The following is an 18,028-nucleotide window of genomic DNA, read 5'->3' as shown; positions in this document are numbered from 1 at the left end:
TTGGAAGTTTAAATGACTTTAATTTCTTAGGCACTGTTAAATAGTTATCTAGCTACGACGTATTAAATCGGTTTTTAGATTTGTTTCATCCGATAACTGCCTTTTTAAAAGAAAAGAAAATAAACTATTCAGAATTAGACGTTAACTAGCGGTTACATGACTTAAAATTTTTGCCTGAAGTCAAGGACCATTTGTAAACACAAAATACAAATAATACCTGGCATAGTTTTCAAACTAAATTAAAACTTTTTCGATAGGACTTTAAAAATAAAACATTTTAATCATAGAATTAAAGAAATTTTCCCAATATTAAAGAAGAAAAACTGAGTATAAGTTAACACATAACAATTTCAACTGCGACGCATAACAGCAACACCAGCAATAACCCATATTCAGTCGAGGAGTTGGGCAGAGAACTGCAGCGTTTCCCCCCTTCAAGCAGCCAATGTAAGCCGATATCACAAGCATACCGCAGACTTTAATTCAGCAACTAAAAGTCACGCGTTTGTCGACATGAAAGGTCAGGGAAGTTAGGTATTCAGCTCTAGTCACCACAATAATCAGTTTGTGTTAAGAGGTTATACCTATACAGTTAGAAGGCCGAGAAAAGCGATTTTCTAAAATTTTTCGAGTAAACCTTTAAATTTATTGATCACAAAATTTATACACACATTTTGTTATCTTTTAACTGTATTTTAAGACTTAGTATTAGTAAAAATATTTATTTGGAAAGGAGCTGAAGTTGATCTCCGGTAGCTCCTCTCAAAAAAGACATTTTGCGGTGACCACTTTATCTCCGAACTGGATCCTCTCAAATTAAAAAACCAAACAGATTTCGGTAAAGTAATGTTAAATCTAATAATTAATCGAAGGAATAAGCAAAATATTTTTTTTTTTACAAAATGGCGGTTTCTAAAAAAACTGATTTTTGACCAAAACTTCGACCTTAAATTAATTAATATATAAAAAAAATATTAATCTTGGATAAATTACTAAAAATATATTTAAGAAGCTCGTATTAAAATTTGAGATTAATCGGTTTAGCCGTTTTCGAGTAATGTTGCGCACGCACTTTCAAAACACCATTTTGAGAAAAATGCGTTTAAAGTTTGAAAAGCACTTTACATAGGATAATTTTTTTTAACTTAAATAGAGTTGTCTTTTCCAGGACCATATCATACACCCTCCTCTGCTTCGGCAACTTCTAATAACTCGAGCTGATCTTGTCTGCGGGTCATTCTTCCATCTCGGGTGCATTGGGCCCAAGTGTAATTCTTATTGCCTTCATATAATACAATAGTGATGCCATTCCTTCAATAAATACGCCGGCAGCGATATATGCAGCAATTTCCACAGTTTTCGAGCCAGAACAATTTTGGGAGAGATTTTCCAAACCAGTTGATTGTAGCTCTCGTTGTTGTTTTGGTTAAAGCCATATACCTACACATCTTTCTAATAAATTCTTACTGCTAAGATCTGTATAAATCGGAAGTATAGCCTCAGAAACATATTCTCGTAATAGCTCATAATAATGATTGGCAGCTGCAGTCCTCTGCCAGCTGCACCATGAGTTTGGTCCGTCCGGGCACTTATCGTGTTCAGGTTTTTCGTCAGTTGAACAATAATGATAATATGCGGCATTATACATTTTTTCAGCGCAATCATAAATTCTCCTTATTGTTAAGCCATAGTTAACTGTCAACTTATTGATCATCTTTTCAGTAAGATTGCCTTCTCCACCGAAAGTTTTGTTATGTATTTTTCCCCCCTTTTTTGTTTTCAACTGCTTCAACTTTTTTTTGGCACAATCTCGGTGTTGCGTGCCCATTCGTTTCTGTACGTGTCCAATACATTCTTTTTTACCACTTCTTGATCACCGTAAGGTGCAGCACTTAAAATTCACTAGTACGTTTTGGAGTCACCGTCTCCGATGTAATTTTTATACATGACTCCAAATTTTTCCAATGAACGTTAGAACATTTAGTGACTGAATCTATTTCCATTTTCCCAGAAGGACAAGAATTATTTGCAGTGCAAGTATTTTTCTGTTCTGCATACGATTCGTTATATTCTTCGGTATCGAATTTCTTTCTCCAAATTTCTCATTGTTTGCAGTAGGCACTTTTTACCATACTATCAATGATTTTACCAGAATAGTATCCCATCAATGATGTCACACCGTACAAGGAAGTAAACCCTCGCTTTTCCCATGTGCCATCGCCAGATACAGTTAATTCTGTCGGATTTGCATCACCTTGATTTTCGGACGTCAAGTTTTTTTCTACAGTACAAGCCTGTTAAAAAAGTTTTTCGGTGGCACTGAAGTGAATATTAATCAATATTAAATCTTAAGTGAGCTGTGATATAAAAGCCTGCATGTCCATTAATCAACAAAATTTTGCAGCTAGACGGAATATTAAGCGTATTCCTAAGCATCAAGATTTTAAGACTTGAAAATTTTGAATCGTCTTTCGTTTAATCCAAAGACGTATTTTCGTTAAATCCATTTGATATTAACATAGTTTCTTTTCCAATATAATTATGAATTAAAATTAACGGAGATTCCAGAAACTCAAGCTCTATAACTAAAATATTGTTCGATGTCAATTACTGAATTTTGGAAATTTTTATCAAATCAAAGTATCCTGAATTAAAAATGGCTGCTTGTCGAATTGTTTCAATAAATGACGAACGTGTGTGAAGTATTTCATTCCACTTTAAAATTTTTAAAATCTAAACACTGATCAGTATTAACTAACCAGCATCTCAAATGATTACTGAAAAGTCTGTTACCAAATTGCTTTAGAGGCTTCAAATTCAGGCCAAATTGCCTGCTTTAGAGGCTTCAAAAAATCAATTTTTGCGGGGATTTTTTTTGGGAAAGAAAGAAATGTTCGATTTAAACGAAACTTTGAGGTGTTATTATTATTTATTTCAACAGTCTTCTCAAATTTTACCATTAAAATATATGTCATATTATGCCTGGTGCAAGCATTTTACCGAGGCGCCTCGAGTGTGCATGTGTCGTGCGGTGGGAAAGATGCATGTCGCAATTTTCATCTGAAACCAAAAACCCAAAAACGTTTTTATTTTAGTATAGTATAGCTTCTAGTTTAACCAAGAAAATTAAGCAAAAAGTGAGAGTTTCAACAATTTTTCGCTAATTAAAAAAAAAATCATTTTTTTGGAAAAACAAATTCACTTTAGATTGTTTAAAAAGTAGGTTAATCAAAACTTTCTTAAAGTTTTTTAGATTCAACTAGAAGAGAATTTAATTCCGAATACAATTAATGTCATCTCGTTTCGATAGGACTTTTAACTTTTTCCCTATCTTTCCCGCCAATTAGGAAAAATCGTAAAAATAAAAAACCGAGAAATCGCGCGTCAAATTTTTCGTATATAAAAAATCCGCTCGTATACCTGCTCGACGCTTGCTCACAATTTATTCTGTAACTGCGAAAATATTTTGAATTTGCTTCTGAAATTTTGAAGACACATTATTGGATAGTTTGGGAAGACATTTATGTAATCGATTTTTTGAAGCGTCTAAAGTAGGCCTTAAAGAATTATTTAGAGAAGTAAAAGAAATGTATTTAGTTTTTAATATTTAAATTCTATACAATATTTGTACGTTTATTTAAATAAGCAAATTAATGAAATCTTAGACATACAGATAAAAAATTTAGTGTTATATCTGGATCTCACGAAATCAATCTGATCCAAACAAAAACCAAAACCAACAAAAACAATACATTACACGAGAACAGTGGTAATAAAATGGCGCTCGTCGCTAAATAAGAATATTTTAGTAGAAACATTCAAGCACTTCAGCAACAATAAGAACAACTACAACCTTTTTTACATACCATACCTTTTCAATACGTATTTAGGGGTCCCGGTGGTCACGTCACGCGGTGGCATAAATGGTCGCATTATTCCACTCTCACAACTGTAAACTCAATTACCTTAAAACTACTTTTTTCGGACTGGTGTTGTCAAAAAAAAAAACAAAAGCAAAAAAAAAACTTCAACCGAATCGTCTGAAATTTTAATATTTTAACATCAATGGCTATCTCCCGCACTAGAATCGTATTATTATTTCAATTATTTCGTATTACGAAATAAAACAACCCGATTTTTAGAGTGTCAAATTCGAAACCACGCCATTTAGTCAAAAATTTTTTTTTACTCCAGTACGGGACATAGCTGCAGTGATACTGATAAATAATTTATTTGGTTTTTGTGTTTCAGATATACAGAAGAGCTAAAATGGATAACACCGTCTAGGTCCAATTTCTGGGGGTGTCAAATTCAGCGCCATTTTTAAAATTATTAAAATTAAAATATATATATCTATTTTTTTTTTATTTTTGTATGTAAAAGAAGTTAAATAAATGAATTTTCGAGCTCTGGACCACCGGGACACATAAATTGCGGCTTTTGAACAGTTCAAAGTTTGAAAAATGGCTTGGACTATCAAGAAGCTTGACCCCACCTGGTATATAATCTAATTTCCCGTTCCATTTGCTTTTTCGTTTTTTTATTTCTGAAAGACATATCGCCTTAAGTGCTTATAATATAATCTGTTTTCTAATTTTTTTTAGATTAAAAAGTTAAACATATTGAATCCAAATACTTGAAATATAAATCTCTAAAAAAAGTCTAAATTCATTTTCTGCTTTAAATATTGAATAATTTCACTTTCTATCGATTTGTCCATAATGAAAAGATTATTTACAAACACACAGAAAAAGCGATATTAAATATTTATTTGTGCTGTAAATTCTAGCAAAACTGTGTGTAGATTCCATACCATGGAGAAATTTTATGGCACAAGCCCCACTAGTTGACTTTGCTGTAATCAGTTCTGCTGTAATTTCTATGTAGTTTTAATATACATACACACATTTAAACATATATTTTATATACATATGTACATTTATGGCTTTTATCCCTTAGTTCTGTTGCTGCTTGCTCGTTATAATTTGGCAGCAAAACTTGTGCAAACTTGCAGAAAGCATAAAAGCAGGGAAAAGAGCGCAGTAAATGAATGGGAAATAGTTGCAAACAAATGTATATTTAGTAAAAACCTTCCAAACTTTCCTGCTATTTCGATTTGTATTGACTTCCTAACAATGTAAGCGCCAAATGCGGAGAACGACGCAATCAACGAAGCAAAGTTGTTGTACTCGTATTACGCTGGCTGCTCTTAAGTGGTACACTTCTTGTGAACTCGACACCACTATTAGACTAGTTTGAGATATTTTTTTAATTTTCGCTTCTGATATAAACTTGTTTCGATCATTGATAAATTACATTAGTACGGCTTAAAAATAAATTATTATTAAATCATTAATTATTATTGGAGTTTTATTAAAAATTAGTTTAGTTTCAAATGTGTTTACAAAACAGTAAAATTTTCAGTAAATAGTTTCAAATATTAAGTTAGTTTAGTGTGAAAAATGTTTTCCATGCCTTCATAAATTATATATATTTTTTTAATTTTAAACTTTCAAAGAATTACATTTTTAGTTAGTAGTTTCAAATACTTATCCTTTCTTCCTCAAGACTAATCGCAGTGCTCACAGAGCACTAAAAGATAGTGAAGCACGCGAAAAGATTAAATATAACACACAATAATATATACCGTTGTAGTGGAGAATTAGACAAAGAAACTAATTTTCACTATATCTGAAATTGTACGGGTTTATCAACAGCAAAATATAGACGAAGTTTTAGTATCTCCTTCTATTCTAAGACACAACTAAGACACAGTTGCTATGAGAAATGGTATTATTGAATACGCAACAACCAAAACAACAGAGGATTGTGGTGTGGAAATGCTGCTAGACGCTAATGAAGTGTCCCACAATTCACGGAAGTGTCTCCCAGCCACTCAAAGAAGAACAACAACTCACTCCCTCATATCACTCACATTATGCGCACTCTATGATATTAAAACAGACATCAAAGGAAAGGGCATATAACTCATTATAAAACACAAGATCTGCTTACTTTTCGACCTTGTTCTTCTTGCTTTTTTATAAAAACGTAAAAAAATAATTAAACTTTTCTCATATGAAATAAAGTATACGCCATGGATACCAAGCAATCTACGTATATCTGTTCTGACGAAAAGTAAATAAATATAGTTTTTATAAGCCTAATTATCCCCTTTTGTTTAATGTTTATTTTATTATGATAGAGTGACTATAAATATTTATTTCTTTTTTTTTAAATTTTATCCTTTGAAATATTAAAACCTTAAAAACCATTAAATTCGTGAGAAAATGAAAAACTGTGTATGCAGCATTACTGCATAAAATATTTATATACAATTTCGCGTCGATATGAAAGTTTCCACAATAACAAAGAAAGTACTTTTTACTGCTTGCTCTAATAGTGCTTGTGTTACTGGCGCAGTATTTTTCCATTGGCTGTTGATAACCAGTACTCTCAATTCAGTTCCAGAGTTTCTGTCAAACTGGTGTTTATATATTGCGGTACATATGAGTTTACGTTAGGTTAATTGCATCGAATGCGCAACATATGCGCGCCAACAGCCAAAAGTTCATGTGGCAAATTTGGAAAATTGGAAAAATTTGTTCAAGTTTCTCCTTTCTTTTCGGAAAAATTAAGTAGTTCAACGACTTCTTACGGCAGAGTGTTTGCTTTTGATGTCATTTCAGTCTTTTCCAGCAAAATATGAAAACATTTGGTATGAAGCACATAGCTGCTGACACGAATTGTAGGTCTCATTTTTGTTTTTATTGCCATACACAAATATTTATTTTTGTAGATATTCACTGCATTTGAATGCACACTTTTTTATACATAAATAAGAATGCAGCAGCAGCGAAGTCGAAGTAAGGCAGTGGCGGTTATAGTACATTTACCTTGACATACTTAAGAGTTGCTGAAATGGTTACTTTTGCTAAAATGAAAATATTTTGCAAATAAATTTGGTTGTTTAAAGAATTTCAATTTTCCACAAGTCTATTTGAAATCTTGATAAGCGAAGTTTGCAATGGTGGAAGTACTGCAGTTTTGCTGATGTAGTGGAAATACTGCAAAAGGAATATTAAATGCGAAGAGACACTGAAATTGTTAAGACCACATAAATTTGACAATGATTATTTCATTTTAGATGTTAAGAAATCGCATCCATGACAGACTGGGATGTGTTTTATTAAAAAATAATTTGGAAAATAACGTAAAATTTATTAAAATATTAAGGGTATCAATTGCAATGTCAGTAACGGAAACAGTAGAACAAAGGGAGAGCAAAAGCTGTACTGAGTAATCAATAATCCGTAAAAAATGCAATTTTCGAAGGTTTACCTTTCCCATTCACCACAAATGTCCGGACAAAAACTGTGTGGGTAATAATAACGTATAGAAGGATCGAGTTCGTCGTGTCTATGAACATTTTCGCTTGCTCTGAGTTGGACCTCCAATATTTGCAATGGGCTTACTTAACATTCCGCTTACTTTGACAGCTCTTATGGCAGCATTATTTATTTGCACCCAGTAGCCTATATTCCAAAGTTCGGGTCCGAGTATTGATCCTTGGGCCGCATCAGCTGTTATCTTTCTATTCGTGCATCCTTCTTGGGAGCACGCGATTGCTGAGATAGCTGCGAATAATCTTGAATAGATTATTGGGAATCTTGAATTTTACCTTTTTTAAGGCTTCAATTACGTCGCCCCATCTTAAACTGTTGGACGCTTTTCTAATGTCCAGTATGGCTAGTAATACTTAAAGATTGAAGTATCGATTACCTGCCTCAGCATATTTTACGCTAGCTATTACATCTTAGTGGTTCCTAAGGTAGATCTGCCACTTCTAACACCATGCTGCCTGTCAGACAGGCCACCATTGTTCTCTACGGCTCCGCTAAGCCTACGCTTTATCAGTTTCTCAAAGAGTTTTTCTGCGCTATCCAGCATACATAGCGGTCTATAGGCGGACGCTAATGTTGGGTCCCCTTTTCCTTACTAATTAGTACTTGTTTTTTTTTTGCATATTTCTGGAAAAATCCCTTCTTTTAGGGATGCGTTTTACACGTTTCGTAGCAAAAGAGGGCATCCGATTGCCCACATATTCAGTATTTCAGCAGTAATGCCATCAGGTCTTGGCGCTTTATTGTATTTCATAGTTTTTGCTCTTAGTTCATCTTCTGACAATGGGACAGGTTCCGTTGCTTTATACTCGATTTTACACCCTCTCAAGCCGGTGTTTTAGGAAGAGTCTGTCGAAAATTTTTCTTATCACTTCGGTTTAAATGCCAGCAGCAGAAGATTTAGCTCCTTGCTTTTTCATAACGATTTTGTAACCCGACCTCAATGGATTACTGTTTGGATGGTTTCTTAGCTCTTCCCATTTGTCTTTTTTGCTTTGGCTTATAGTTTGCCTCAATTCTTTTCTGATAAGTTTGTATTTTTTGGATTCCGTTTTCGCTGGACCCAATCTTCTGACTCTAGTAAACTTTCCCCGCTTGTGGATGCAGATATCTCTAAGTTCTGCAATCTCGTGTGTACACCAGTAAACAGCATATCGTTTTTGTTCATAGTTATTTTAGGCATTAGGTATTTAGGTATAAGTAATTAGGAATCAGTGATCGGCAACCAGCAGTGAATGATCAGTTTTCAGTAGTCTATCAGTATCAGTATCAGTATCAGTATCAGTATCAGTATCAGTATCAGTATCAGTATCAGTATCAGTATCAGTATCAGTATCAGTATCAGTATCAGTATCAGTATCAGTATCAGTCTCAGTATCAGTATCAGTATCAGTATCAGTATCAGTATCAGTATCAGTATCAGTATCAGTATCAGTATCAGTATCAGTATCAGTATCAGTATCAGTATCAGTATCAGTATCAGTATCAGTATCAGTATCAGTATCAGTATCAGTATCAGTATCAGTATCAGTATCAGTATCAGTATCAGTATCAGTATCAGTATCAGTATCAGTATCAGTATCAGTATCAGTATCAGTATCAGTATCAGTATCAGTATCAGTATCAGTATCAGTATCAGTATCAGTATCAGTATCAGTATCAGTATCAGTATCAGTATCAGTATCAGTATCAGTATCAGTATCAGTATCAGTATCAGTATCAGTATCAGTATCAGTATCAGTATCAGTATCAGTATCAGTATCAGTATCAGTATCAGTATCAGTATCAGTATCAGTATCAATATCAGCATCAGCATCAGTATCAGTATCAGTATCAATATCAGCATCAGCATCAGCATCAGCATCAGCATCAGCATCAGTATCAGTATCAATATCAGCATCAGCATCAGTATCAGTATCAGTATCAACAAAGATACCTGTAACAGCAAGAGAATCCTTGTCAATATCAGTATCGAGACCATCAGCAATTAAGTATGAGTGGTAAAGCTCACCGTTTGATAATTGCGTTTCTCTTATAATAATATGCACACAATAACTTTTAATTTAAATATCTATTATTACATTTTTACTGCTGTTAAGCAAAGCAACAGATTCCGCTTTTTAGTTTTTTTTTTCAATTTTGCCACAAATTCATTTACAATTTCAAACAATTTTACTATTTTTTCCTTAATTGAATTGGGTTTTAGTATTCAAACATGCAAAAACCTAATAATCTTTGTTCTAAAAAATGTCCACCTTTTAGCTCAAATTAACCGCATCTCAAACAACAATTTTGGCTCTCCAGGCCGCATCCATAAAATGTTTTCAATAATTTGTCATAGATATTTTGCAGCAAAAATGGAATATTTTATTGCAGGTGGGAGTTTTGGAATTAGAAAAAAATACCAAAGAGCAAAAAAAGTTCATAATTAAAATAAAACCAAAAATGCATGCATAAATTTTATGTAGTCTCAAACGCAAATTCAATTCGCCAATATACATACAATTTTTAATGCAATTTCCGTTAAAAAAATTGTGTTGAAAAAATAGCAGGAAATAATCCTTCATCAAAATAGGCCACCACATGAATACCAGGAGAAAAAATGGAAACAAGTTGTATGTATGTATGTGGTAGATATGTATATAATAAATAGATTTGCGTGGTCGCATAACCCTAGTACACTTAATAACCTTGCGGATATGCGGGTGATAAAGCGCGCTGCGAAAAACACCAAAAAATACCAAAAATTGCATTGGAATAACTATAAAAAAGATAATTCAAATTTTCTGAACTTTATGACGTGGCAGTTTATAAAATTTTCTAGTTGAAACAGGGTGTGCAATAATATAGTTTCTAATATATCCAATGTATTTTGCTGGAAAAGAGCAATATGATATTCGGTATTGTCAATTTTATGACTCCATTTTAAAGCTGAAGCCCTTGTTGTGGATGCCAAGTGATGTGGATATCTATGTTGCACTTGGTATGAGTGCAGGACACTCAGGAATTAAAATTATGTTTGGCAGTTAAATTTGGCAATATAGAGCAGTGTGCGTGTTACTACAGGGAGGCTTAAAAAAATAATGCTATTTTTAAAATTTTAAAAATTATTAGGAGGGCTAATAAGTTGTGGCCTTTTTTCAATAAGAAAAAATATATCAATTACATAGTAATTATGCGTCGAAAATTTGGTAGCTGCCGTAGTCCAATGGGAGGGTGCGTGACTACCATTCGGTAGGTTCGAATCTCGGTGAAAGACCAAAAATGAAGAAAAAGTTTTCTCTAATAGCGGTCGCCCCTCGGCAGGCAATGGCAAGCCTTCGAGTGTATTTCGGTTATGAAAAAGCTCCTCATAAAAAATATCTTCCGTGCGGAATCGGTTAGAAACTGTAGGTTCCTCCATTTGTCGAACAACATCAAGACGCACGCCATAAATAGAAGGAGGAGGTCGGCCAAACACCCAAAACAGGGTGTACGGGCGCAGTATACATATGTATATATTGTATATATTCGTCGACTTATTGTTTATTATTAGCCGCTGTTTTTTTGAATTTTTCTGCCAACATGGCTACACGCGAATCGACCCAATCTTTGATTTTGTGCGTGCTTTTCCGACTGGTTATGTGAAATCGACCGGAAAATATGAAAATCGGAAGGGGTAATGTTTGGTGAATGTGGCAAGTAAAGTAGGACTTTCTAATAGATAGTTTCCAAATAGGTTTGGATCAGCGCCATAACACGTGGATGAAAATTGTAATCTGAAGTACTAAATTTGTCGTATTAATGAACGCATTTTCCTTGGACCTTCGTCAATTGTGTTCGGTAGGCAAACAAAAAAAAGTAAACCAATCCCCCAAATACGTATTTTAATGAACGGTACTATAAATTAAGAGCTTCATTTATTATTATACAAAACTGAATATTAAGAATAGTAATGAGTTTTCCAATAAGAGGTGTTATTTTGATATTCAAAGAAAAATGCTATTTTTTAATATAAATGATCGGATGTTTATTGCATTATAAAGAGGAAGGTTTGCCGTTAATAGTCGAAAATAACATCAAGCAAATGACCACCACGACCACGCTTACAGGACAGTATCCTTTTCATGAAATTTTCCATAATCGAATTGCAAAGTGGCTGCTTTATGCCCCCGATAGCCTAACGAATTCTATCTTTGAGGTCTTGAATTGTCCTTGGGCTGTTGGCGTAGACTTTGTCTTTTACATGTCCCCAAAGAAAAAGGTGACAAGGTTTTAAATCACAAGATCTCGGTGGCCAATACCTCTTCGAGAGACAACACGGTCCGGAAACTTTTCCAGTAAAAGATCAATTCGTTGCTTGTGTGGCACGTAGCGCCGTCTTGTTGAAAATAAATGTTGTCCAGATCAATACCATCCAATTCCGGCCATAAAAGATCGTTAATCATCTCTCGATAACGATAGATAACACCTGTTATTGGAAAACCCTTAGTAGGTGTGTTGGGGCGTATGAGTAACTCTAATCTGTAGGAAAGGGTAATAATAAATTTTTTTTAAGCTACTGTGTTATATTATATTTAAGTTAGGTCCCTGAAGGCAAATGCATTACTAGTCAGTTGTAAGATCTGTTTGGAACCGTGAACAGAGTTAGGAAAATGTATGGGTTTTAATAGTCACTATTCTATTAGACATAGAATATAATACAATAGAATAATGGAAGAAAATCCTAACATTGTATGGAAAAAAAATTATTTTTTATATTTACTTTTATTTATTTAGATTACCCAAGATGGTGCTATAGAACCAATTATATGTAATTTTTAATATTGTAATCGGATGTAATTTTTCCTATATGTAAATCGAATTAAAACTTGCAAGAAAGCAAAAAAAAACAAAAAACACAATTTCAACATTTAGTGCCATCTCTCGTTGTTTTAAATAAAAAGCAGGTATGAAAAATATACATACAAACAAATTCTCAAATACAAGCTTGTATTAAAAAGAACAACTTTAGTGTCATCTCTGGTTTCTATAGATAAAAAGCAATCGCAAAAAATAGATTATTAGGGGCTAAAGAATTCTCAAGCTCAAGTTTGTATTAAAAAAAAAAAAGACACATTCATAATACTTAAGTAACCTCCACATACATTGCGTATTAATTAAAAATAGCTTCTTTCAGTTTTGTTTATTCGAAAAATACTTTAAAGCCACGCTTTAGCAGCATTTTTTCTTACAATTTTATGAGGAATCCGAATCTGCTAGGAATGATATGGGAAAAATGCATCCTTCCTAACGTAATAGGTGTAGCAATACGCAATAGAAAAAAATCCGTTTTTAGCAAACACCTTATATCGCTGAAAGTTATCACTTACAAAGGTGTCATCAATTCGTAGATACATCAGTAATTAACTGCTAGTCAACTGAGTTTTATGGAGATTTATGGATTAAAATTTTTTACAATGAATTCACATAAACATGTGGTGTTTTCGTTTTACTTATTTTCATTAAAACACTAAAATATTACACCCCTTTTTTCATCTGGGGAAATACGAAATAATTCATTTCAATAACTGTTTGGCCTCGCCGAAAAAATGGTGACTAATCTTGATGTTCCATTACGCCTAATTAGATGTCATTGGAGTTTTCACGCTTTACTTTTTACGCTTTTTACCAGTTGAATGTACTTTTTGACATATAAAATTAAATTTTAAACTACTGCTTTTCCCGTGCAGTGATTACAAAATGCTTACGAACACTCACACACATTTTTAGCGCGTTTTTGTTTATAATAAAAAGTAATCACTGTGATTTCAAGAAAATAAGACAAAAATGTCTCTTTTTGTTGCATAATATTAAATTTTCTCATTGGCTTTTGTTGAATGTTTATTTGCAGTTGCCGCACAGCATTACGGGCGAAGAGCTGGCCTTCATTTTCGGCGCACCGCTTGCACCAGCCGGTCCCTTCCCTAGCAATTCTTATGGCGTACAGGAGAAACTACTCTCGGAAGCTGTCATGACGTACTGGACGAATTTTGCAAAAACGGGGTAAGTAGAGTGGTGTGAATGTTTTCCACAATTTTGCTTATATTACACGTTGTTTCTTTTCCTTTGTATAACCTTAAGCATTTTTCCACATTGACAAGATTACATTTTAAATTTTGTGCAATAAATGCAAAAATGCTATGCCATTCTTCGTTATGCATTTTACTTAAAAATCTCTAGCAATAGCCGGTAAATTGAATTTCTATTGCAAATGCGCTTAAGATTGTAGTCTAGAATGGTCGCACACAACTGCAGGTACACACAACTATACGCATGAATTGCAACAGTTCTTTGCGCCTGCAAGTATGCAATTCTTTTAGTGTGTGTTTGGCCATGCGTGCACAGCTGTGTGTTGGCATACTCCACTGATTGTGGCAATAGAAATAGAAATAAAATTTTACTTTTATTTGTGCGCAGAAAGCAAGCCAGGCTGCATTGCTATTCCTTTTTTGTATTTTATAAAAATCCTGCTCTCCTTTGATGGCCAGCTGAAAGTGAATTTTCATGATCTTTAAATTTGATTGCTTTGCCTAGATATTGCATCGATATTATCAAAGTACTCTGTATATGCAAGTTATATATTTTTTCTTTGTTTCCTTTTCAATATAGCAATCCAAAGGCTCCATGGAAAGGTAGCTTCATTAATTTGCATGCTTTGGAATGGGATCGTTATGATCTCGATTGGCCGGAATTCAACAAACGTAGCCAAGCCTACATGAATATCGGTGAGTTTGAAATTCTAAATATTGTTTAATTTACCGCACGATAATCTTAGTTCTATTTAGAATAGTGACTGTTGAGTTCGCAGCGTTATATACTTTGTTAGGGATTTGGTCAAGTTTCTGGTCCGAGTTGAAATGTGCGTCTGACGCGGTCTTATAATTTGAGTATCAGAAGTTTTAATAAAAAAGTGCAAATGTTCAGCAAGACACTTCCAAAGATATTTATTATTATTTAGAGATTTTCTGATTAATTAAGTTACTTGACGTAATGCCCAAAACTTAAGCCTTTTCAAGGTACTCGCACGTCCACTATTTTTATGTTACTTCAACATCCGATTTTTTAGTTAATAAATAAATAATAAAAAATGTGTAAAAGTCATCAATAATATTTTTCCCAGACCCTAAAAATTAATGATGGCTACTTGATAAATTTTGCATTTACGATTTTTCACTAAGTATTTCCTACATCACATCATTTCATATAAAGCTTTTGTATGGAAACTATTATCCGCAAATTATTTAAAAATTAGTACGTCTTTTGCTCTCCAAAATAACATTTTAAGAATAATAAAATCGAATTAATTCAGCAGGTTAGGTTAGGTTATACTGGCTGGCTAAAGCCACGCATTGTAGGAGTCGCAAGCTCCAGCTCAGGGATAGATTCTAGTCTTTCAAAGCTAAGAGCACCCAAGTAGCATAGTCTGGTATTCGAGGGAGCCAGACAGTAGCATAGAATATGCTCCAGGGTTTCTATTGTATTCGACTTATTAAATTTCGTGCAAACGTCGTTAAGGGGTTATATACCTTGTGGTCCGGTGAAATTAGCGAAAGTTGGGTTTTTTTTAAAGATATGTAGCAATAATTTTATTGTATAAAAGTTTTTATTATTGGATATTACAATGTTTAAAGAAAAAAAAAGGCTTTGTTTGTGTAAAAATATTTAAAAATGGCGGAGTTATGGCGTTTTCCCCCAAGACCCTTTTTTTGGAAGAGGCTTGCGGTGGACGCGATTCAAGTCCACCAAGTCAACTGAAATCAAAAAATCGAAAAGATTTCATTAGTATAGGGTTATATCTTCTTAGTGAACGATCAATATATTAAATATTTTGATTTTTGTGAAAATAGGAACATGTTTTTAAAAAACTCCACTTCTACAGTCCTAAAATTGGCATTAAAAAATTCATATCTGCAAAATAAAAATTTATAATATACATAAAAAGTTGATCGTTCACTAAGAGGCGACATCAATTACGAACAATTAAAAAAAAAAATTATAAAAATCGGTTGAATACTTTTTTTGCAATCGCGTCCACCGCAAAAGCATTTTTGGAAAAACACGTTTTTGAGATAATCGCGTTTAAAGTTTCAAGCGCCGCATGAGGCCGTACGCTCAGGACGTGACGACGCACAATTTAAAACGCTGTAACTTTCGATCTATTGCTCAGATCTCTATGAAATTTTTGGAAAATGTTCTCAAGGGATTGTACTTTACGATAAAGAAATAAAATTTATTTTGATTTTTTTGAAAAACACAAGGTATATAACCCCTTAAGGGTAAATTTAGCTTGTAAGCATGTACCAACTAAAGTTCTACAGCTCCTTCTATCGAACAATATAACCGATTAAGTTTACTTGCCATCATATGCGTCCTGGAAACTTTGCAATTAGTTAAGCTAAGCCATCAGCCTTTTGCCTTTCTTACCATGCGTTCCTCTGGTTATTTTTGAATTGTGTGCAGTTGTTTAAGTATCTGACTTATTTGATCCCCTGCAAGTCTCGCACCTTCTTTAGCTTTTTCATTACCTTTATTTCCCCCTATGCCTTTATGTCTAGGAACCTAATAAACGCAACTCCTGCGGTTACGAGCTAGCTCGCTAATTGCTTAATTGCCTTCATAGACATTTTTGGATGATATATAGTATGATTTTTATGCTTTTATAGCCGCTTGGCTATCCACGTAGAAGTTTATTCCGCAGTTAATTGCTGCATTTGTTTATTTAAGCTCCCTCCCTTTCTTTGCGGCAAATATCTCAGCTTGAAACGCAGTACAATAGTTATAGCGAACAGGTAAAAACTTTTTGGCTCTAATTTCCTCACAATATATCGCTTTTTGATCCACTAGTAAATATATTGATGGTTTTGCTCTTCGGAACCGAGCCTTTGTGCCATCCATGGCCTTCGATAACAGTCTTTAGTGGTTTTCCAAAACTCGTAACTGTCCGAGTTGTCTAAATTGACCGTGGCATTCCGAATAATAAAGCTATGTGTGACGGTTCTAGAAGTAAGCTCTTCGGTTGTTTGAAGCTTCTCTGCATAGAGATAAATCGGTGATGGGTTGAGGATAGCCTCGAGAGCTGCCGTTGGAGTTGATTTCATAGCTCCAACGGAGAGTCGTTGAACTTTTACCAATTGCCTGAGACATGTTTTCTTCCTGACCGCCTTCCACCACGCCAATATGTCATACAATACTATATGTATAACAATTGCAGTGTAGCACCAGTTCATAAGAGCGGGTGAGAGCCCCTATGTGCTTTCAAGCATTCTTTTATATATTTATAATATATATTAAAATTTGGAATCTTTATAAAATTTTTCGAATTTTTATAAATTTAACACAAAATTAAGGGCATATATTAAGTTCTAGAAAGAGTTCTAAAAAACTAGAAAACTGATTTCCCTGAGTTGAGTATAAAAAGGAGTTTGCTTTGCTAGGTTTGACATCAACCTACCTGTATTGAAAAGTGGCGCTACTTTCGAGTTTGCAGAGTATCGGCTGGCTGACATCCTAAATGTGTAAAGGCGTTGTGTAAATATTGCAATGCAGTAGTAAAGTTTAAAAACGGCAAAACTGGAACTTACTATTCTCATACTTGAAAAACGCTTTTTCCCATTACCTACTAATAAGAATCAGTTGCACTGCCTGCAATTTCATTTATTCAATTCCACATTCCAAGCTTTGGCTCTCTGCAAGCAATTTAGAACGCATCACACATTTCACGGCGCACAAAACTACGAATTTTTAATTGTAATGCAAAGTTGACTTTATTTTATGGTGATGCAACATGGAATGAGACGCCAGCTGAGACAACGTCATTACAGGTTTTTGTAAACAGATGCCTTCGAAAAACTCTCAAAATATCTTAGCCAAATGCTGCCTTATGGGCCAGAACCCAGCAGAAGCCAATACTATTAGAAATTCGAAAGAGAAAAAGAAGCTAGATTGGCCATGTTCTACGCAGAGGAAATGGTGATTTAACAAGGGCCGCCATTGTGCAACCTCCAAGGAAGTAGGGGAATAGACCAGCAAATACCTGGAGATGGCTGCTGGAGTCAGAAACCCGCACCATGCAGCTTAGCTGGAATGATGTTGAGCAATTGGCGCAAAACTGATCCGAATGTAAGAAATTCGTTGTGACGTGCAATTTATAATTATGATTATATTCAAAGCATAGAAATCATAGAAAAGCATCTTAAGCAATACAATCAAATCTGAAAACAACTTCCTTTTTGCCATAAGTCATTGTTGTTTTTTTGCATTGCATCAGAAAAATTAGTGATTTTGGGAATGTGTGTATATCATAATGGAAAGCATCGATAACATAGTTTTTGTCAGCTGCTCTCAAGTTGTTGTAGTTGTTATTATTGTAAAAGCATAAGCATTCCTGATAAATCGCCCCGTCGTAGACGAGTAATTTTTCCCCAAGACAATGTCAGCTCTCACCTATCGGCTAACACGAGAGAGTTTTTGATCACTCAAAAGATCGAGTTAATGGGTCATCCGCTTTACAACACTGATTTGACACCTATTGATTTCTTGTTGTTCCCGAACTTCAAAAATAAAATGTGACCATCAAAAATAGAATGCGAAAAATTAATCATAAG

The 18,028-nt window shown here is 34.0% G+C and overlaps 1 protein-coding gene across 1 annotated transcript in view; it reads left to right on the top strand.

The window, feature by feature from the left end:
• Positions 1 to 18,028, top strand: part of LOC129252881 (uncharacterized) — a 335,534-nt gene that overhangs the window by 292,362 nt on the left and 25,144 nt on the right. Inside the window, exons 9-10 of the mRNA XM_054891021.1 lie at positions 13,276 to 13,427; positions 14,034 to 14,149. Of these exons, the coding sequence (XP_054746996.1) occupies positions 13,276 to 13,427; positions 14,034 to 14,149 (268 nt within the window). The remainder of the gene's footprint in view (positions 1 to 13,275; positions 13,428 to 14,033; positions 14,150 to 18,028) is intronic.

The sequence above is a fragment of the Anastrepha obliqua genome, chromosome 1, assembly GCF_027943255.1.
Source record: "Anastrepha obliqua isolate idAnaObli1 chromosome 1, idAnaObli1_1.0, whole genome shotgun sequence".
Lineage (NCBI taxonomy): Eukaryota > Metazoa > Arthropoda > Insecta > Diptera > Tephritidae > Anastrepha > Anastrepha obliqua.
Note: the sequence above shows the minus strand (reverse complement) of the source record. Positions and strands in the feature narration are given on the sequence as shown.